The sequence below is a fragment of the Brachyistius frenatus genome, unplaced genomic scaffold (genome assembly GCF_029030835.1).
Source record: "Brachyistius frenatus isolate BFR_SWC_R1_liver_20210118 unplaced genomic scaffold, ASM2903083v1 Contig_176, whole genome shotgun sequence".
NCBI classification, from domain to species: Eukaryota; Metazoa; Chordata; class Actinopteri; family Embiotocidae; genus Brachyistius; species Brachyistius frenatus.
In genome coordinates this window covers 656986-679559 of record NW_027210775.1, presented here as the reverse complement: position 1 = coordinate 679559, position 22574 = coordinate 656986, and the positions used below count along the sequence as shown (strand labels likewise).

General features: G+C 47.2%; 1 protein-coding gene and 1 long non-coding RNA gene across 3 annotated transcripts; one reads left to right on the top strand and one right to left on the bottom strand.

Annotated features, from left to right (window-relative positions):
* Nucleotides 1–1516: 1516 nt before the first annotated feature.
* Nucleotides 1517–18862, top strand: setd1a (SET domain containing 1A, histone lysine methyltransferase). 2 transcript variants are annotated; one of them, XM_069717469.1, is made up of 21 exons: nucleotides 1517–1533; nucleotides 3503–3647; nucleotides 3738–3836; nucleotides 3926–4196; nucleotides 4746–4882; nucleotides 5052–5296; nucleotides 6259–7945; nucleotides 8195–9181; nucleotides 9765–9932; nucleotides 10432–10552; nucleotides 10643–10785; nucleotides 11016–11055; nucleotides 11157–11349; nucleotides 11443–11486; nucleotides 11604–12883; nucleotides 13429–13774; nucleotides 13930–14111; nucleotides 17393–17503; nucleotides 17868–17987; nucleotides 18150–18287; nucleotides 18419–18862. In XM_069717469.1, the coding sequence occupies exons 2-21, from the start codon at nucleotides 3510–3512 to the stop codon at nucleotides 18590–18592; spliced, it is 6624 nt and encodes a 2207-aa protein (XP_069573570.1). In that variant the 5' UTR covers nucleotides 1517–1533; nucleotides 3503–3509; the 3' UTR covers nucleotides 18593–18862. The 2 variants fall into 2 exon arrangements, with proteins under 2 accessions (XP_069573570.1, XP_069573572.1); XM_069717471.1 differs by lacking the exon at nucleotides 1517–1533 and adding an exon at nucleotides 1555–1797 and having other exon boundaries at nucleotides 10468–10552.
* A 2692-nt stretch (nucleotides 18863–21554) lies between these two features.
* LOC138632138 (uncharacterized) lies at nucleotides 21555–22030 on the bottom strand. The gene is made up of 3 exons (XR_011311794.1): nucleotides 21938–22030; nucleotides 21688–21827; nucleotides 21555–21594 (listed from the first exon to the last, which is right to left on the bottom strand). It is a non-coding gene; the product is annotated as an uncharacterized lncRNA (long non-coding RNA).
* Nucleotides 22031–22574: the final 544 nt, after the last annotated feature.

Below are 22574 nucleotides of genomic sequence, written 5' to 3'. Positions count from 1 at the left end.
TGAAATAGATAGATACAGTAATCCTGTCTGGCCAGAAGATTTTTTTTTACAATAATCAAACTTCTGATTCCAACTAAGAAATATGAGGATATATATATTTATATTTATATTCATATTCTTTTAAGTTATGCAATCCTTTAAAAACAAAACCACAACTGCAGTCTGGACCCTGCCACCAAGTTCAATAAAGTCTGACTTAACAGTTTTAGTGCCAGTGTGTTGCCTGGAATTACACTGTTGGTACAGAATGAAGATACTTTAGGAAATCTTCATATTGCAGAAATAGACTCAGGAGCCATTTTAATTGACATACATTTAACTAAAACTGATGCAGTAACTTCTATCTTTATGACGGTTATAAATGCAGGTGTTGATTCAACTGTATGGTTCCTGTGGATGATGTGTTTTTGGTCAAATATCAGTCGGCCCCTTGCTCTATTTTTTCTAAAAAAAAAAAAAAAAATTTTTATTTAAAGACACGGTAAAACCAGAATAAACTCCATGAGAAAATTTAGTGAATTTAGCAGAAAAGTAGGCAGGTATTTCCATTTATCTCACTCCCATTAATATAAATGGGAGGATTAAAGTAATAAAACACTTGTTTTATTAGAACACAACACAATTCAACAGCATCACAAACTGAAACCAACAAAATAAAGTTGTACAGTTGGAATCAACACTTCTCTTAAACAGTGTCAACAAAAACTAAACATTACAACCTTTATAATGGTTTATTGTAAGACTCTTTGGGTCACCCGTTTATTATTTTGGGGGGGAAAATAATATAAAATGTCTAAAAGATTGCCACACTCTTAGACAGAAGAATATATGACAATTTAATAGTGCTCTCCAGTGGAAAACTATTTTACATTTTAACAGGTGGATGTTTCTCTTCTAACTTTTGAGATTTGTGGCTTATTATTGATAGATTTTCAAAAAATTGTCTTTATTCTGAACTAATTAAAATGGGTCCCAAGAATAGTAAGTTTATTTGGCAAGTTTATTTGTATAGCATATTCCAACAAACAGGTCATTCAAAGTGCTTCACAAAACCATTAAACGCATCAAAACATAAGGCAAAAGAAAAACAATTAAGAACAGTGATTAAAACATTAAAAACAATTATTAAAACACCAAGCAAGCTAAAAAAAAAAATTAAAAAAATAGGATAAAAGTTCCAGTGCAGTTTAAGTGGTTCAGTGAAAGGCAGCAGCGAACAGAAAAGTCGGTCGAGCAGTGCTACCGCATTGAGCCTGTAGGGGGAGCTCTGATCCCTTTTCTCGATTTAGGATCGTAGAAGCAGATTCAAACATATTTCTTAAACTATAGAAATTTTACAATAAATAAAATACGGTAATCTATTTTGTCAAAATAACTTTTATTTTGATTGTAGTCTTGGTATTTTTTGATCGACTCTTTCTCCCATTTTTTTATTATTTTTTTTAGTATTCGGGGTTTTGAGGGGAAAGTGCCGGTCCGTAATCGTAGGCTGCATTGGCACACACACTGATGGCGAACAGGCGAGGCTCTCAGGTTGGTTACGCGATGGCCGCTCTCTCAACAATATTTGGATTTTAAAGAGAAAACGACGTCCTGGTCGCCGCGAGAGGCGCGTCGCCGCCTCGACGACCTACCGGAATGGTAGCGGGACCGTTTGAGCTCGTCGCTTTTGCTGTAACGGGCGGTCGGAGACGTCCCGGTCCGGCGGGCTCCGGTGTTTTCCTCGCCCGTCTCCCGGGCCTGGCGGCGGCTTCCTCCGCTGGAGCGGCGGGGTGGCTCCTCTCGGATGAGCGGGCAGTAGGTTTACGAAGAGGGGGTCTGAATTTAGGCTGAACCGAGAGGCAGAACAAGTCGGCTCCGTGAATTCCGTGAACACCGTGAATTCACCGGCGGAACGTTTCTGACTCGACAACAGTTCAACTTGGACGTTGAAGCTAGTTAGCATTAGCCACGGGCTAACGTTCACCTGCACCTAGCTAAGGCGAGAATGCAATTAAACGTTAGTCCACGTTTTCTGGCTCGAGAGTCTCCGGTGATACCGTGTTTCCGGTTTATGTCTCAACCCGGATTAATCGCGTTTAGCGGGAAACGCGCCTCGACGTCGGAAAGCGCAGTTTTCTTTGCGTTTTGCTGGTTAGCCGTTGTTAGCAGCGGGCTGCTAGCTCAACTCTCCGTCCAGTGACGTAACGCTGATCATTGTTGTGACAGCACGAGCAGCTCAGCCACCTGACAACCACCTCCACCTGACAACCCCCTCCACCTGACAACCACCCCCACCTGACAACCACCTCCACCTGACAACCCGCCTGACAACCACCCCCACCTGACAACCACCTCCACCTGACAACCCACCCCCACCTGACAACCACCTCCACCTGACAACCACCTCCCACCCCCACCTGACAACCACCTCCACCTGACAACCCACCCCCACCTGACAACCCACCCCCACCTGACAACCACCTCCACCTGACCCCCACCTCCGCCTGACAACCCACCACTTCCCTCCTCGGGAAGGCACCACCCCCTCCACCCTAAAAACACTTCACCAGACAGCTGTGGCGCAGCTCGCGCTTCTTTTACCTCAAGTCGACTTCATCTGTAAACACCAGGATCCACTTCGGCCTGTGGAGGAGGTGGTTCCTAGAGAGGAGGTGGAGGAGGTGGTTCCTGGAGAGGAGGTGGAGGAGGTGGTTCCTGGAGAGGAGGTGGTTCCTGTAGAGGTTCCTGTAGAGGAGGTGGTTCAGGTGGAAGAGGTGGTTCCTGTGGAGGAGGTGGTTCCTGTAGAGGAGGTGGTTCCTGTAGAGGAGGTGGTTCTTGTGGAGGAGGTGGTTCCTGTGGAGGAGGTGGTTCAGGTAGAGGAGGTGGTTCCTGTAGAGGAGGTGGTTCCTGTAGAGGCTCCTGTAGAGGAGGTGGTTCAGGTGGAGGAGGTGGTTCCTGTGGTTCCTGTAGAGGAGGTAGAGGAGGTGGTTCTTGTAGAGGAGGTGGAGGAGGTGGTTCCTGTAGAGGAGGTGGAGGAGGTGGTTCCTGTGGTTCCTGTAGAGGAGGTGGTTCTTGTAGAGGAGGTGGTCCCTGTAGAGGAGGTGGTTCCTGTGGAGGAGGTGGTTCCTGTAGAGGAGGTAAAGGAGGTGGTTCTTGTAGAGGAGGTGGAGGAGGTGGTTCCTGTAGAGGTGGAGGTGGAGGAGGTGGTGGGCAGATCAAACACTTAGGAACTATAGATTGTCTCATTTTTGAGGACACGTCTTATCACAGTAACTATTTTAAAAGATGCTTTATCTGCTGTGCAAATAATAGCAACCAACAGTATTATAATGAAGCCGTGGTGCTCCGGTTCTGGGATGTCGCCCTGAAGTGTTATAACCCCTGAATTTACAGCATTTCAGATCAGTCTACCCCCCTCCCCCTTCTACTTTGTCAAAGCTGCATTCCCCTGTGGTCAGATGGGATTTTTTTTTTAGCTTCTGTATTGTCTGTAATTTGTACTTTTCTGTTTCCCTCTCAGTTGTAGGATGGATCCAGACAGTGGGGCAGAAACACAAAAAGCTGTCAGTTTGCAGTGGAAGAGCTACAAACTCGTCCAGGACCCGGCCATCAGGCGGGTCACACAGAAAATCTACAGATATGATGGAGTGCATTTCAGTGTGCCAGTGAGTTGATTTTTCACTTGTGTCTTTATGAATTGTGTTCCTGCCGCAGGTTTTATCTTTGAGAAACCTATGTTTTGTTTTTTTCTCCAGGACTCTGGGTTTCCGCCCGTGGGGGATCTGCGGGACCCTCGACCCCGAAGATTATGGTCCAGGTATACAGAACTGTCGCTGCCGGTGCCCAAGTTTAAGGTGAGACTTGATGGTCTGTGTTCATTTTACACATCTTGAGTAGCTTCATCTCTAGATCTTCCCCCTCATCTTTTAATTTTTCCTTACAGCTTGATGAGTTCTACGTGGGTCCCATACCTCTCAAGGAGGTGACCTTTGCTAGACTCAATGACAACATCAAGGAGCCCTTCTTGGCAGAAATGTGTGCCAAATTTGGGGAGGTGGAGGAGATGGAGATCCTGTTCCACCCCAAGACCAGGAAGCACCTGGGCCTGGCCAGGGTGTTGTTCACCAGCACCAGAGGAGCCAAGGACACGGTCAAGCAGCTGCACAACACCTCTGTCATGGGGAACATCATTCATGCTCAGCTGGATATAAAAGGTGAGCTCCAACATGCCCACTGAGGGATCTTTAACATGAGCTGGTTGATGCTTTTGACAAAGTTTAATGACAAATATGAAAAAAGAATAAACATGAAACAATTTGCTTTTAAACGGTTTATTTCCTACCAAAGACATTGAAAAAAATCTGGCCAATTTATACAAACTGAAAACGTAGCAGATGGTTGTTATAAGCATCTTATTTCCTTTTATAAAGATCTTTAGTTAATGAGGAAATATTAGACGTGTTTATGCGTACCCTGTCCTGCAGTTCCTTTATCTGCAGCCACGCAAAAGTTGTTTTACTTCCCTAACTCCTCATAAATTTTAATTGAAATCTGTTGACTGGGTTTTGAGAAGACCTGCTCACTAATAAACTAACCAACAAGCGAAGGAGACTGAAATAACATGAGCGATCCCTTATTGTAGGCAGTTAAACCTAAAAAAAAAAAAAATTACAATAATTTGAAGTGGGTACAGTTTACATCTGCGCTGAGCTCATTTCACCTCCTGCATTTATCTTTCTGTGACTTTTGTTTTTTCTGTGCAGGCCAACAGAGGCAGAAGTATTATGACCTGTTAGTGAACGGGTCCTACACTCCTCAGACGGTACCTCTGGGAGGCAAAGCTTTGACCGACAGGCTGCAGCCTCCGGCTCCAACGCAGCCGCAGCCGCAGCCCGACACGGTACCGTCACTGCAAAATCCTCTCTTCAGATGTTTAATCATCATCTAACGTCTTATATGTGAATGTGCATGAAGATGCAATTTGAGTGTTTAGTCAGTATTGTTATTAATTATACACTCTTAATGTTCTGAATTCTAGACTATTTTGTGTGTTTTGTTTTTCTGCATAGTCGTCGGAAATCCGGCGGAGGCTTTCCAGTGAACTTGCTGTGTTGGCAGCGGGGGTCCAGGCCCTCACGTCGGGGAGCGTCACACCTGGTTCTGCAGACGATCAGCGTCTGGACACCCCCCCCTCCTCCATGGCCGGCACCTACACCCCCGGCTCCTCCGCTTCCTCTCAGGGCGGCGGAGGAACACCTTACAGCTCCAGATCTGGAACTCCCTTCTCACAGGACTCAGGCTACACTGGCAGCAGGTAAGCTGTTGATACAGAACATTATATTATCGTGACGCAAAGAAAAATATAACTCCTGTCTGTTATTTAGTGAATTATAGTTAAATCTTCAGTGTTTTCATAATCATTTTGTTGTCTTGGCTTTCATAGAGAAGAGAATTGCTCCTTGGTTCTTTGCTGCAGTGATGTTTTCTGCTATTAGATTGCAAGACTAATTTTGTATTATCTTGTTCATAGCAGAGATGAAAGCAGCTAATGAAACTGGGGGATGAAGCCAAATTCAAATATAGTTTTTAATAAAGCTCTGAAGTTACATATCCGTTGAATGAACGTAAATTAGTATGGTAGCATTTAAAGGCTTTGCGCTATTTATGATGTCATCTGCTTTGATTTCTGTGCTTTTAATCAACCCGTATTGGGAGATTGGAAGAGAAAGCTGTACTGAATCCACAGTTCAGGTTCAGGTTACTTTATTTGTACCCGGAGGTAGATTTGTTTTGCAGTGAAAAAGAAGGCAAACATTTAAAAACAATAGTGACAATATTCAAGCACAAATGGAGTCAAAGGCTTCATGAATCAAGAGTAATAAACAGTAATACAAGTCACAACAATTAATGACCACTGTCATAAAAAGGTACCAAAGGCTAAAATATATATGTGCAAAAGGAGCTGGGACTTGTTCGTATGAACACATGTAGCTGGAACAAAGCTGTTCCTGTCACGCTTTGTTTTACACCTTGGACCTAAAAATCCTCCGTCCAGACGGAAGAAGTTGAAATTCACCACATAAAGGGTGGAAGTCGTCTTTTAAAATGGAGCGGGTCATCCTCTGTAACCGTCTGGTGAGCTCTGGGTTCAGCTGTGACTCACCCATCAGCCCACCGGACCGTTTAACAATCTGCATGGCAGCAGCATATTTTAACGGTTGTGAATGTCACTCAACTAAATTATAACTGAGTCTGTGTCATGTCTCTGTTTTGCAGACATACTGGCTATAATACCGGCACTTTGGGCAGCGGCTATCCTCCCCAGGACATGTTACCTTCCTCATCTTCATCCTCCGCCGTGTCCTCCACCGTCGGAGGGTACAAAGTGTCGCGCTACTCCGATGATGCACAGGAGCCTTCGGTGTACCACCGAGGTCGCCCCATGTTTCCCCCGACACCAGCGTACCGTCCCAACGAGCCGCCGTGCTACCCCCCCTATCCCAATGTCGGAGGCCCCGGGCCACACATGGCGCACCACTCCTCGATGCCTCCGCCGCCCCTCGCCAACCAATTCGATCAGCCCCCGATGTCGGACAGGGAGAGGGACCGTGAAAGAGAGTCGGGCGGGCGGTACGGGGCGGCGGGCATCGGTTCCAGACGCTCGTCGTACCATCACCAGCAAGAAACAAACTCTTCCTCAAAGTACCATTCCCATCACTCCCACCACCACTCAGAGCGCAGGGACGACCGGGCGTACCGGCGAGACAGCCTGGGCTCCCGGTCGGGCGAACACGGCCACCAGAGACACCGCAACCACCACCACTCCCACAACCACCACGGCAGCGGCAGCCGCAGGAGGAGCAGCCACGACCGGGACCGAGACAGAGACCGAGACAGAGACCGGGAGAGAGACGGCGACTTCCCCAACAGCTCCGACCCCAGATACAACTCCAACTCCCACCGCTCCTCCTCCAACAGCATGTCTCCTCCCCCGTCGTCGTACTCGGGATACTCCTCCTCCAAAGAGCCCGCCCCGACCCCTCCTCAGGGATTGGACGCTTCCACTCGTCTAGGAGGCCCGGGCCTTGCGGACAGGGGCCCTCCGCCTTCGGCAGGTGCTGACAAAGACTACCATGCTGGTCACCACAGCGCTCTGCCTCCGCCCCCCCCACCACCACCTCCTCTCCCGCCAGCTTCCGTTATTGCAGCGGCCGTCGCTGAGACACTGGGAACGCTGGACTTCAACCAGGACAGTCCGGCCCGCGAGGAGCAATGGACGAAGCCCAAACGCCGTCCCAGCACCCCACCTGCCCCGCCCAAGACGCCCCCACCTTCTTCCCCACCCAACCCCTCCATTGCTTCCTCCTCGAACTCCCCTTCCTCCACCTCCCTCCCCCACCATCTTCCCCCTTCCTCCAGCTCCCCGCCGCCTCCTCAACGGGACTCCTCCCCCGAGCCGGACTCCACCAATGAGAGCTTACCGTTTGTCTACCACAGCAGCAGTCTCGACTCGCGAATCGAGATGCTCCTGAAGGAACAAAAAGCGAAATTTTCTTTCCTCGCCTCCGACGAGGAAGACGAGGAAGACAGGAAAGAGGAGAAGCAGAGGGGCAGGAGCGGGGAGGGAGCGGAGCGAAGAGGAGGGCCAGGTGAGGCGGCGGGGGAGCAGGTGGGGGACAACGGGGAGAAGGACCACAGGAGGAAAGGGGAAAGAGACAGAGATGGTCACAGAGGCAGGAAACGGGGGAAAGGAGGAGACGGTAGGAAGAGTCCTACTGTACTTCCAGCTGCCACGCCACCGTCCTCCACGTACTCCCCCCACATCCTCCCCCCAGAGGAGCCCCAACCCCAGGGCAGCCTGGCTGGGACCGGTGCTCTGCAGGATGAGTCTTCACAGGCGGGATCAGCTGACGCACGGAGCAGGACGGGCGCACGCACACCACCTTACAATGGGCAGAGTCAGGTACGATCAGTACTTTTGTAAGTAAGTAAGTAGTAGAAAGTAAAAAGGTATTAAATACACCAAGATTAACATCCTGGTTTCAGTCTCAGCGTGATGTTTATGTTCTAGTTTTCCTTTGTTGTTATTTTTCTGTCTATTTCTGTCTTCCTGAGTGATCTTTCTTTCAGTGTGGTTACCGATGTGGATGCTGATTAAACTCGTGGACGGCGTCCCGACTTCAAACAGTAAACTCTCTTGTTTTCTTTCCAGGCCTCCCCTCACTCCTCGGGGGAAGACATGGAGATCTCTGACGAGGAGGAGGAGACCACCGCCATAACGACGGTGAACGCCCACCAGCCATCAGTCCCCTCAGGATCCTCGCCATCCTCGTCTCAGGCCGCCATGCCGTCGCAATCGACGGACCCCTCGTCTTCACCCCCACCTGACTCTTCACAGCACTTTGGCACCTCCATGCACCCTCCCATTCCCTCCTACCCTCCTCACCTGCCCCCTCCGCCTCCCCCTGGCTACTCCCTCCAGCCCCCGCCTCCGCCAGGGATCCCTCCCCTTCCCCACATGGAGCTGCACCCGGAGTATCCTCCTCCCATGCCCCACCACATGTACGACTACGCCACCTCCATGGAGCTGATGAACCAGTACAGCGGCGGGACCCCCATGTCCTTCCAAATGCAGACCCACATGCTGAGTCGCCTGCACCAGCTGCGCATGTCGTCGTCCAACGGGACCCCCGGCCCGGGCGAGGCGGCTACCGCGGACTACTCCTCCTACCACCTCCACGCCATGCCCCCACCTCACGCACACCACCCCTACATGGACCAAGAAGGCAGCGGGGCAGGCGCTCATTATGACCAAGACCACCGCTACATGCCGCCCCACATGCCCTACGCCTACCCCGACCCCCACGGCACTCAGATACCGCCCCCTCCGCACCACAGCATCCCGCCCCCCCACACCGGCTGGCCGCCACACGTCTTACCTCCACACTACCCCTCGTACATGCCCCCTCCCGGCTACGGCACCATGCTTCCCGGGGACGAGGAGGGGTACCGGGCCGCGGGGCAGGAGATGTCCATGCTGGCGGAGAATCCGCACGAGGCCACGGTGCAGATGGCCCTGGCCACCCTGATCCAGGAAATGAAGAACATCATGCAGAGGGACCTCAACCGCAAGATGGTGGAGAACGTAGCGTTCGCCACCTTTGACGAGTGGTGGGAGAGGAAGGAGACCAAGGCCAAGGTAAGGAAGGCTCATCCCAACACGGATGGGGCTGCTGCTTGGGCTTTTTGTGTGAATGTAAGCAACTCTATCCTCTTTTCTTTTCTTTTTTTTATATGCTAGTAGACTCACATACTGTGAACATGTTAAGGTTTCATACATTTCATACCTAAAGAACAAATCCCACAACTTGTGGGGTTCAAACTTTTCATTTTATCGACCCACAGAAGTGGAGACTAATTTGCATTTTCATGGATCTGCGTGTATTGACTGAAAGCAGCTGTGTGGAGTCACATCGAAGGAACTTTAAAAGCATTGAAGTTTTTTGTAATTTTGACAAAAAGATATGATTTTTTTGGGGCGGTTTAATCAATGCCAAGAGAACTTGAAAAAAGTGTTTTCTTTGAGGACTCACTATCATCTATCTACATATTGTGACCATTTCACAACAGCATACCTCGTCTTCCTCGTTCTCAGTAACAAGCAGTCATGCAGCAGATAACTATGTTAAAAGAAGGATTATTAAATAAATGGAAAGGGCAGAACAAAGATCAGGTGCCTGTGTTTGACCTGTTTCAAACCATAACTGTTTTCCTCTTTCCAGCCGTTCCAGACGATGGTTCGGGGCGTGTCCGCCTTACGGGACGATGAGAAGAAAGAGGAAAAGGTCAACCGTCCGCGGGAACCTCTCACGTCGCTCGTGGATTGGGCGAAGAGTGGCGGCGTGGAGGGCTTTTCTCTCCGCGGAGCACTGCGACTGCCTTCCTTCAAGGTAAAAGCAGGACACCGCTGTACATCTAAATTTAAAACATGACCTACACCTCTGAGTATATTCATACGCTTCAGTTACAGCTACGGAGAAATATATATATAAATATATATTTATAGAGTATATGCCTCGAAATAAACTGTTGGTGGTGCTAATTCTCCATTCATGTGCCATCACACCACAGAAGAAGAAGAAGGGGTCAATGGGTTCACAACATTCAGGGAAAATCTGATGGAAATAAATAATAAATGAATAAATGTTTTTTTTGCGGATGAAGAAAGACTTTTGTGCTAAATAATTGGCCAGCTCAACTAACCAGCATCAATTAGAAATATGTGTTATGAGGCCTAGTTCTGGATTAAAATGACACTTTTAGTGTTTATGATGTCAGGAGCCCAGAATACATCTAATATGAACATAGTTTATGGTGAGTTTTATTGAATGCAGGAGTGTTTGGTATTCTGTCAAGAGTTTGAAGGCCATTTTTTGCTTAATTTCACAGATTTTTCAAAGAAATGTCTTTTATCCAATTGAGCAGGTGAAAAGGAAAGATCCTCTGGAGCTCGACGAGGGAGACATGAAGAGGCCGCGACCCTCGACGCCACCAGACGAGGACGACGAAGGTTTGCTCAGCTGATGTTAAAAACCTTTAGAAGAAGGGTCGCGTTCATCGGCCTGCTCCGTGTAACTCTGAAGCCGTTGTCCTTTTGCAGCGGCCGATGGGAGAATGCCCGAAGCAAACCGTCACGGAGCCGAAAGGGACAACAAGAGGAGGAAAAAGAAGCCGAGGAATCGTAAACCCTGGGAGCTCGACAGCGAGGGAGAGGAAACATCTGATGGCTCCTCCACTGAAAAGGTGCAGGGTTGTTTTTATTTGAATTAAAATTTGAATTATTCATCAAATAGCAGGCTGAACATTATAGAAACTAATAACAACGTTTGATCCATGAAGCATGTGGATGTTTTTATTGCACTTGTGTGAACATTTTGATATTAACAAGTGTGATCATTCTTCTTGTGAGCTAGATGGCAGCATTTCACAGTGATCTCTTAGTGTTGTAACAACAAACCTTTTGTCGTGTGTAGGAGGATGAGGAAGGAGAGGAAAGTGAAAAGGAATCTGATGGTAAAGCACCACCAGTAATCCCATTACAGTGTCTTTATTTCTCTGAATACCTTCATTGAATCAGAACTGAGACCCATTTTCTTTTTCTTTTCTTTTTTAAGATGATGGCCTTAGTGCCGACAGTGATGACGAAAGCCTCTCCTCGTCCTCTGAAGGCTCTTCATCCTCAGGATCCTCTTCTTCTTCCTCTTCTGATGATGAGGATGAGGAGGAAGGAGAGCGGGCTGAGAGCGAAGGGCCGGACAGCATGGATGAGTCCACCATGGACAGCACGACCGAGAAAGAGGATGACCGGTGCAACATTTTTCTCAACATCACATCACTGAATGTTTTTCATGTTTTTTTTCTTCTGTTGCTGAATTGTTGCTCTGTTGTTGTTGTTTTCAGGGAAAACAACGCAGCAGCTGTTCCAAAGACTCAGATCAGAACAGGTCAGTCAGAGGTTCTTATCCGTGTCATTAACGAATGCATATCAACAAAGAAGGCAAAAGCTGAGCTTTATGTTTAGTTTGGATCGGCCTTTGAAATCTCTTCTCTTTTTTTTGTAGGTGATACGAAGGACAGCAAGGCCGACGCAACAGCAGCGCCCACCAAGCATCCTCCGTCTCCGCCGTACCCGCGCCCTTCGTCCCCCATCGTTCTCGTGCCGCCTCTCAAGAAACGCAGGAAGACGGTCTCGTTCTCTACAGACGAGAACGACGGCAAAACGCAGCTGCCGACTGCGCCGCCTTCTCCGTCGCAGCTCGCGGGCGAATCTGCGCTCGTCTTCGGCCGGCTTCCAGACTCTTCCGTCGCCGCTGCCCCCTCAGCTCGGCCCAGTCAGGGCATCCAGCTGCTCCCCTTCGCCTCCAAACCGGGTGAAGCCAACGCCCTCATCGTGCCCCCGTCCGGACGAACACCCGACTCTGAGGAGTCCAGAAAGGGACTCCCCGTCTCCCCTCAGACCACGCCCATCAAATCCCCCGGCAAACGGGGCAAAGACTCTCCCAGATCTCCCGCTCTTCCCGTCATGGTCTGCCGCACGGTGCAGAACCTGCCGCTGGACCACGCCTCCATGTGTCGGATGGCCTTCGAGGAGGCTCCGCCGCCGCCCTCCGTCAACAAGCGGTCCAGAGGCCGGCCTCGGACATCCAGCTTGTCTGCTTCTTCCTGTCACTCCCTCAGAGAGGAAGACGAGGGCGAGGAAGAGAACGAGCAGAGGTTGAGACTCAGGGAGCAGCTGGGAGCGTCCAGCCTCCTGCAGCTGGCCTCCGCTTCCACCGCCGACCTGTCCGTGTTGGCTGACGTAGCCTTGAAAATGGACCCCGATGCCGGGGACTCGGAGGAGACGGAGACATCCGATGAAGCGGAGGAGCAGAAGATGGAGGAGGATCTCTTCTCCCCGGAGTCACTGGCTCTGGTTATGACTCCAGGGGGTGTTATCGTCCTCATGGAGCACAACTACTGCAAACCGCCCGTTCTCCCAGCAACACCCGGCAAAAGGACTTCCTCCAGGCAAGATTCTTCTGTCTTGCTCCCAGCGGACCTCAACGCAATCTCCGGGGTGCTGGAAGCACCGGAGGAGGTCATTGGGGAGGCGCTGCCGTCCAGGGGAGACACGGGAGAATACGTGTCTGCGGTGGGAGTGCTGTGTGACTCTGAGGATACGGGCCCGGCCGTCGCTGGGTCTCCATCATCCAAGAAGAAGAATCTGATTGGCAAAGGTTCTGAACTTGACCAGGACAAGAGCAAAAAGAGGAGGAGGAAAGACAAAGAGAACCTTGAGGTGCATCACACGAAAAAACAAAAGGAGCAGCCCGGAAAGAAACAAAGGAAACGGAAACTGGAGGTGCGTGACATCTTTAGTCTGTTCCTGTAAATGTTTGTGGATGTCTTGAGTTGCGTTTGCGGCAATGTCACAATAGAAATGTGACTCAACTGTCGGTTGACTCTTAGCTTTCCATAATGGTGACACATACTCGTGATGTTTGTTTTCCGGTAAAGAAACAACAGGTTTTAATTACAGTTTGCTGCAAAACAATCACACAGTCTCTAATCGACCGGTCGTCGTCATCTCCTGAACCGAAGCAGGCAGATTGAAGCAGCTCTTCTCTTGTGCTTGATTTCAGCACCAGATCTCAGAGCTGCCTCATTAAATGTTTGGAAAATGTATGTTATAGTCCATTAAAAGTGCCGATTCTGCATATAATGCATCAATTCAGATAGCAAGCCATTACCCCTGAATACTTTTGTGGACCAGATGACTGAGACTATCCAATAACGATGTTACCTGTCGTCTGACCATCTTTATGGGACATTATGTTGACAAGATATTAGTGTAAACAGGCTAGAAGCTAAAACACAATGATGGATTCCCCCACTCCCCCCCGACAGGAGCCCGATCTTGAAGAAGACGTGGACGTGGAGGAGCTGGAGTCCGGGGAGCTGTCCAGCTCGGACACCGAGGACGAGGTGGTGAGGAAGAGCGAGCGCCTGTTTCTGCAGGAGGCCGGCGTGACCACGTCGCAGCGCTGGCCCAAACCCGCCTTGGCGCTGGGGCTGCCGGCCATGAAGTTCGAGAGCCGCAGCGAGTTCGAGCAGATGACCATCCTGTACGACATCTGGAACTCCGGTCTGGACGGCGAAGACCTGATGCTGCTGAAGAAGACGTACGAGAAGCTGCTGCAGGACAACCACAGCTCTGATTGGCTCAACGACACCCACTGGGTCAGCCATACCAATATCCTTTCTGTTTATGACTACCTTTTGTTTGCCGGTTTATTTCACACAATATCTTATTTCCAATTGATAAGAAACCTTTTGGATCGATGACATTTGTTGTCTTTGGAATCGGTGTTTGGTTCTGTGCTGTTGGCCTTGACCCTCGAGCTGCACCGACCAATTTGCCGAACCCCCGCCGTAAAAAGAAGAACGCGGACGCGCAGCTTCGCGAGCACGTGACCGGCTGCGCCCGCAGCGAAGGATACTACGCCATCAGCCGCAAGGAGAAGGACGTCTACCTGGACCTGGACCTGCCCGAGCAGGTCATACGGGAAGTGGAGAATGTCGACAGCTCGGTAGGCACACTCGCACTTTTATTTAGTAAACCTGGATTTGGGTTTTTCTTGCACTGCGTTGCGTTGCAGGAGTTCCTTTTTCCGTTCATTTAAACAGCAGCAAACTCACTTTTAAATTAATTTGGTCGGTCCCAGTCTTAAACCGGTTTTTGTACAGCGTTCAAAAAGGCTGTTTCAGACATGGAAAGTCAGGATTTGGTCTTTTTTTAGGGGCCAAGTCATTAAATATCTTGGAGTTTGTGTTTGTAGCATAAATTTGAGTTGCCTTTTATCAAAAACTTTATATTATTATTATTATTATTTTGTGGTTAAAAAAAAAACAAGAACTAGTAAAGGAATCCGAAGGTGGTTCCAGATACCATGTTGTAGGAATAAATGACTGGCCGGGTCTCATCTGGCTCCATAAACAATCTTCCATGGATCTACTGTTATTATCAACTGTTATGATGCTTGACAACAACTCAGAGGAGCTGAACTGAACAGGAGATACGAGCTGTTTGCTCGCAGCCGTTGAATTGGTCATTTTAGGGTTTGAGAAAAAAAATGAGGAAGTTGATGGACGTGTGCGATAATAAAGTGACTGTTCCAGCTTTTAACCATCCGCATCGTCACGTTTTACACGTGTAGTTATATGACTCGGTAACTGATAGTTTAACTACCGTATTTTTCGGACTATAAGGCGCACTTAAAATCCTTAAATGTTCTCAAAAATTGACAGTGCGCCTTATGTATGGTTACTTGTTGTGCTTATTGATCGATTTTATGTGGTACAATGCGCTCAAAAATCTGTCGAAATGTGTAAGTATGACTTTGGGAAGCAACGAAGCCGCTCCGCTCAGTGGATATTCGGAGCGTTACGGTACGATGTGTCACCACCTGATCGGCCGGGTCACCGCCTGATCGGCCGGGTCACCGCCTGATCGGCCGGGTCACCACCTGATCGGCCGGGTCACCGCCTGATCGGCCCGTAACAGGAATGTAATGTCTGAACTAAAAGTGCATTCATGGGAGGAGTATGCGTTAGCTACAATAAACCAATCAGAGAACAGTATTTAGTACGCTTACCCCCTCCACTTGTTATACGTAATATAACGAGTGCTTCAACATTATATTACAGGACATTTGTGTGTACGTAAAAGGACTCCAAAAATGGCACCTGTTAAGAGGCATGCTTACGAAACGGGTTTCAAACTCCAAGCAATTATCTACGCAGCAGAACATGAGAATAGAGCCGCAAAGAATTCAACACCGATGAATCAATGGTACGGAAGTGGAAAGTTTGATTTACCGCACTGTGTTGTTTTGCTTAATGCGCCTTATAATCCGGTGCGCCTTATAGTCCGAAAAATACAGTATATTATAAACAAAACTCCCCATCTTCTGCTTCCATTACTTCCAACACATAACTTTACAGAGTAGTTTTAAGTTTTCCAGAATTACTTGTGAGCAGTTTTATGAAAAGAAACCTTAATTAAAATCATCTCTTTTTTTGAAAGTTTATTTGCATTAATATAGAAGTGAGTATTTCCAACAACAGATTAATCAATCATAAAAACAATTGCACTATGTCATATCAATTATGTTAAAATTCCATTAAAAATACTGCAGACCTTTTTTCTCATATATTTACATTTTTCTTTAGGCAAAAATTTGGCTTATTCTCTTTTTCTCACTCACACACCTTTATCTTCACAACCCTCCCAACTTTAGTCATTTCATGTCATTATTAATCATTATTTTATTTATAGCATTGGAGTAAAGTTTTGGTCACAGCAGGACTTTGCTGTGACCAAAACTTTACTCCAATGCTATAAATAAAATAAAATAACACTGAGGAGAAAGACTCAGAGTCATATTCCTTCATATGATTCCCGGTTTTGATTTTCCACACGGCGTGTCATCGTCCTGCGTAGACGCGGTCATTCTCTGACACTGCCGGTGGAAACTCTTGGACAGTCAGGTGACCTACAAACACCTGCTGATATTTCACAGGAAATCGGGAACAGTTGCGTTGCTGTGGAAAAGCTTGAATATTCCTGTGAATAGTTTTCCAGTCTGGCTTTGTGATTTCTCAATGTGCTCGTGGAGAAACAAAGCATCACTTTCTACTCCGGAAACACTGAACTCAGTCTTTAGTTGCGCCCGGCTGATTGTTTTGATATAATAGTGTTTTAGAGCCGCATTATAAATTGTATCCTTGTTCCACATGAGTCGGCATCCTTGATCAAAGCAGCCCGGCGGCTTCGACTTGTCAGATCTTAATCACAGTCTGCAGCTGCTGCAGGTGAACCGGGATGTGGTTTGTTGTACGTTGTGGTTTGAGCTGACGGATCAACCAGGAAGTTCCTCAGACACAAAGGGGCTTTTTCTTTTTCCTGAACATTTACCGGTGATGTTGCCGGTAAACATTTAGCCTTTAATGGCACTGTCTTTCCTTTCAGTTCATCATTTTACTGTCCAACACTTCAAATACGTTTTTGCCCCTGTTTAAAGTGACCGTTTCTATGACAACCAAGCTCAACTTTCCACTCTCTACTTACCATTTCACCTAAAATACAGACAGATACAGAGGATCTACAGTTTAATCCATTTTTTAAAACAGTTAAGGATGTAGTTTCCTCAGTTTGTCAGGATTATCATCATTAATATCATTATTACTTGAACACAGTGCGTGGGTTATAGTTCATCATTTGTTTTTGGTTTCGTCAGGGGCATAATTGTGTAGAAAATATGAAATGAGGAAACCACAGCAGATTCAGGACTTGAAGACAGAGCTGCTTTTTTTCTTTATAATGTGCCTGAAATTTTTTTATCATATTTTTTTGATCAGTTCTTGAAATGTTTCCATACATTTGTCTTTTCCTCACGGTTTCACGTTGATCCTGCAGATATACTTCTGCTTGTTACCTTTTTCATTTTTACATTTTAATTTAAGATGTTTTTAAGGCTTTTTTTTTTTTTTTTTTTTTACTTATAAATGCTGATGTCGGCATAAGAAAGAAAAGAAAATTCTTCAGTGATTTCTTGTACGTGTTAGTTGAGTGATGTTTCATAATGAACGGTCAGCAGTAATAAAGTTGAACCTAAATTTAGTTCACATATTGAAAGCAGAAGAGAAGCTGGCGTCCGATCCTCCCGGATGAACTTCGCTCTCACTGACTCTTGTTGCTAATCGAGGTCGAGTTGCGTCTCGGCTTCGGTTCCTCGAGGCCGCGTGATGAAGCCACGTTGGGTCAGCGGCACATTTGTGAAGCGTGTGTTTCTGGTGTGTTTGCTGCCAGGGCGTGAACCGGGTGCTGTCGGAGAGACGTTCGGAGCAGCGCCGCCTCCTCACCGTCATCGGCACCACGGCCGTCATGGACTCCGACCTGCTGAAACTCAACCAGCTGAAGGTACCGGCACCGAGTGATGAATATACAGACAAGAATTGGACCTTCTCCCCGTCACCACAAACTCCCTAGAAAAATAAAAAAGGGTGGTGGTCCAGACTTTTGGGTGTGGGCCATTCTGAACTGAGATAAGTGGAGAGAATCAGTGTTTCACATCAGCATGTGTGTAAGGTCACTTCATTATCCTCCTATAGCGCTGGTTTACACAGTTCACAGACAAATTATCAACTTAAATCGGTTTATTTACTTGATTTAAGCTCCAAATCTGCCTTTTTTTTTTTTTTCTTAACTTCAGTGAAACCTACTTTCTCTCTAAATTTCCTCCGTGACGTTTGATTGAAGCGAATTTTCTCTGTTCTTGATTTAGTTCCGTAAGAAGAAGCTTCGTTTTGGCCGCAGCAGGATCCACGAGTGGGGCTTGTTCGCCATGGAGCCCATCGCCGCTGACGAGATGGTCATCGAGTACGTCGGGCAGAACATCCGACAGGTACGAGTCCCGCTTCTCCAAACCTCTTCATCCATACGTCGTCAAACCGGCTTCAGGTTTCAGGTTTCATCTCGTCACGCTTTGTCGTTGCGTTGAAGACGATAACGACTGTTTTCAGACGCCCGTATGTTGAGCAGATGTTTTTCTTGCTGTTGTCTCCAGATGGTGGCCGACAACCGAGAGAAGCGGTACACGCAGCAGGGCATCGGGAGCAGCTACTTGTTCCGAGTGGACCACGACACCATCATCGACGCCACCAAGTGTGGCAACCTGGCTCGCTTCATCAACCACTGCTGCACCGTGAGTCCGAACCGGCCGAGTCCACGCGACCCGTCGTGTCGGTCTCCGGACCCGTCGTGTCGGTCTCCGGACCCGTCGTGTCGCCCATCAGTCTCTCACTGCTTTTCTTTTCTTTCTTTTTCCCCCTGCAGCCGAACTGCTACGCGAAGGTCATCACCATCGAGTCCCAGAAGAAGATCGTGATTTACTCCAAGCAGGCGATCGCCGTCAACGAAGAGATCACCTACGACTACAAGTTCCCCCTGGAGGACAACAAGATCCCGTGTCTGTGTGGGACGGAGAACTGCCGCGGGACGCTCAACTAGTGGACACACTTCCCTCCTTTCACTGTCCGACAGCCAGCCAGACCCCGACACCCCCTCCCCCCACCCGGTTCGACCTCCTCAGAGTGTAACTCGTAAAACAAAGCCACCCCCTCCATCCGGATGCCCCCCCGCCCCGCCGCTCCACCGGGTGGCTTCACGGTGTCCTCGGAAACAGAGACGCACACACTTGCACTTTTCCACGCTCACTTTTTTTCATTCAGTTCCACGAAGCCAGCGTGCGACGGGTTTGTGTGACCTCAACACGGGACACGGGACACGGGAGGAGGAGGCGGCGGCGTTGGACTCGATGGCGTAACATAGTTCCTGTAAACCCAGAAAAAAGGTTTTCTGTTTCCATGCCAACAATCCGTTAGAAATAAGACAATGAAAACGTTTAAAAAAAAAACACACAAAAAAACAACAACAACATACACACTGGTATTTTTATGTCTATGTCACTTCTCGTAATCTACAGCCTGGGATCACTCCTCCACTGTCACCTCCTCCTCTTCCTCCTCCTCCTCCTCCTCCTTCTCCTCCTCCCCCTGTCATAGATCCGCACACAGACGCACAGGAGTAACCAGACAAATTCAGGGTTTTTAAAAACAAAAAAGACAAAACTAGCGCCCGTTAACGGCGCCATTTTATGGTCAATAAACTTCAATCAATTTGGGCTTCAGTTATGCAAAGATTTTCCAAGTGTGAAGGTTGTTTTGGAGCTTCTTCTTCTTTTTTTATTTCATTTCATAGTATTATGTAATAATATTACTATTGCTGTTATTAATGGTATCGTTACTTAGTTGCATTAGCTGTAAGTTCCTTACAGTGACATGAGCGTTACTCTCCTGATTCGCCTGCTCTGGATGAGGGAAGCCTTTTTTTTTTCTTTTTTTTTTAACTCACCGTGAAAATTCAGTTGCAGTTAAACGTGTTTTGTTTTTTTACACGGCTGCTGAATCAGCACAACATAAAATTGGCCTTTTGTTGTTGTTGTTGTTGTTGTTTTCTTCCCACTTTGCGTCCTGCAGAAACTCTCTTGGAGATGCAGTTCAGTACCAGACGGCGGGAAGTGAAGTCGGCATCTGTTATCGTCGGTGTTCCTTTTTGTTCGTAGCATCTCTCCGTCTCTTTTAGTTCCTCCCTCTGTGACGTCCTCATGTTTTCTTTCTACAAGGAAAGACTCCTTTTTTCAAGAGTTGGCAAAAACCTTTTCTGCAAGTTTGTTGTTTTTGTTATGGTTTTTTTTATCCAGCAATGATTACCACCAAAACTCCTGCAGGTCCTCGTAAAGATGTGTGGTCAGTGTTTAACAGCGTTTGTCGCTTCAGATGTTTTTAAAGGGTTTAGTTTAGTGTTTTTTTTCTCCCCTTGTGTTTGCGGGCCTTTTCCCAGAATGCACTGGTGTGTATTTTCTTTGGGAGTGTCATCGTTCCCCCCTGTTGTCCAAACATCCCTCCCTGTAAACACTTTGTCATCGAGAGGCGTCGAGTTTCCTTCTTCCCATCCGTTTGTCTGGCGACAGGTGGAAGGTGTCTGACTGACAGACGGACGAGTTCTCAGCAGGCTCGTGATTGGCTGCAGACGGAGGGACGTCTCTGACCCGTGTCCCTGTTTTTTCACGTGGCTGTGGCCGTCCAAAGTTTGACTTTAATGTTAAACTTTTAACTTTTAATTTGTTTTGGTTTTTGTTCCCTCCCAAACAGGAAAAATGTGTATGATACTTCTCGTTGCAATGAAAAAGCCTTTCAGTTCAAACCAACCCTCTTTACTACAGGACAAAAGATGAAAGGAAAAAAAATTTAGAAAAATAAAAATACGTGTAAATATTGTAGAGGTGTTTGTTTCTCGTAGAAACACACTGATTCCGAGCTGTAAATATGTCGTTCCTTTTCCTCTCTCCATTCGGAGGAAACATGTACATACCTTCCATTCATTTATTTTTTATTGTTTTTCCTTTAATTTGATGATTATTTTAATATTATTTGCAATATTTCTCTTGTATTAATGCGTTGGACCCTTTATTAATGGTGCATTAAAATATTTTTTAAATAAAGTGAGACTCTGTGTCCTTCTGAGGTTCAGATGAGGTAGAAAAGTAGAGCAGGAGAGAGTAAACAGGAAGTTGTGCAGCGGAAACCAAAACACCTGCAACATTTCCCGTTTACAGACGTGAGAGGAAATGTTAAAATCTAGAGCTTGTAAGTTGTCCGATGACAAGAAAGGAAGGGGGAAAGTCGGGGATCTCACAGACCAGACGGTTCGAAATAATGTTCACATCTGGCTGCTGACGAACATCTGCAGAACCTTTCCCTACTTCATTAAGAATAACCTGTTCGGACGTAGCGACCGTCTCCATCCTTCACATGAAGAAACAAGACCAAGAAAAAAGAAGCAAAAATTACAACACGATAATTAATACCAAGCAAATCACAAACACGATAATTAAGGTCGGAAACAAGAGAACGTACTGAAAATATAGAAAATATGGATTTTTCATAAACCATAGAAAACCACGATCATGATAATTCTAGTTATGGAGGTGTCTGACATCATGGACCTGTCAGAAGAAGTCACGGCATATTTGAGCAAGTGGAAAGAATATTTCTTTATTGGTACAATATTCCAATCAGGAGCTTCATCAGTTGATAACTGGAGAAGTCAAAAGAAACGGTGCCGTGCCGTGCCGTGCCGTGCCAAGTCAAGTCAAGTCAAGTAGAGGGGGAGACATGATTTATCATTTGTTTCCTGAGTCACAAAAAGGAAGCGGGACGTAGAAGCGGCAGGATGTTGCTGCTCTCTTTGTGGAGTCATAACACAAACCCACAGACGCATGTACAGTCTGGGCAGTTTGCTGCCTCATTGTGTCAGCGGCTGACGAGTCCAGGTGGAAGCCTTTGACCCGACATGGTGTCGCGCTCACAGGAAGACTTCAGGAGTCAGCAGTGTTACAGCCTCTGGCTCCACACGCAGACATTTATCACCTGAGTCAGCATTTGTTGAGTCTACATGTTAAAAAATGAAAAAAAAAATATATAATGCTGAACTGTGAGACACAATAAAGTACTCATTTGTTTCATGCATGCACCCATACATACCTGCCCTGTAGGGAGGACATAATTAGGATCCAGTTTGGACACAAATGCCCTGAATCCAACATCATCCACAATACTGAAGGGCTGTGTGTCCTTCACTATCATGGAGACGAGGGCTTCATCCAGCTCTTGTTTTCTGGTGGCTGGTTAAAAGAGAATAAATAGTGTCTGTTACCTGTCTTTATTTACACAATAAACAAAAGTGAACAGGGATAAATTGTGATGGTGCATTTGTAATATTGTAATGACTTACCTTGGCTGGGTGAAGCTCCAGTTTCCTCCTTATTCTCATGCAAGGCCCGGTAACGCCTCAGCATGGATGAGGTGTTGTTATTGGACCCCAACTCCTTGGAGCACAATAAACACCTCACCTTTGAATAAAATAAGAAACTGTGAAAAATACAGTTCTTGATAAGCAAACCTAATGTGTCTGAAATAGAGTTAGATTTACCTTATTAGGAGTTATTAAATCAAAGTGTTCCCACAGGGGAAATCCTCCTTCTTCCCAGCTGGCTCCATCTTATCACCTCCTTCTCTCCCACTCACTCTCCTAAATCTCTCTCTCTCTCTCTCTCTCTCTCTCTCTCTCTCTCACTCTCTAAACTCTCCAAACTCTCCACCAACAACCCACATTTTGAATGGAGCCTGAGGGGTTTATATTGCTGTCAAACCTCCCGGCAAAATCTGAACCACTTCCCGAAGCAGTCACGTGGTACAGCCGGCAGCGAGGCTTCGGACGTCATCGTTTTTGGCTCCTCCCCTAAATGAAGCAAGCCTCGACACGCGCTTCGAGGCGTCGGCACACCTCGTGACGTCACTGGTGGTCAGCCTCTCAGACCGCTGGACTACCTTCAGTACCGGAGGAGGAGGTGCTGCAGGAGAAAGAGTTT

Excerpts from the sequence above, each read along its gene's own strand:
- setd1a (XM_069717469.1), top strand. The coding sequence starts at position 3,510 with ATGGATCCAGACAGTGGGGCAGAAACACAAAAAGCTGTCAGTTTGCAG. Across the intron at positions 3,648-3,737 it reads GAGTGCATTTCAGTGTGCCA|GACTCTGGGTTTCCGCCCGT; the intron begins GTGAGTTGATTT and ends TTTTTTCTCCAG. Across the intron at positions 4,197-4,745 it reads TGCTCAGCTGGATATAAAAG|GCCAACAGAGGCAGAAGTAT; the intron begins GTGAGCTCCAAC and ends TTTTCTGTGCAG.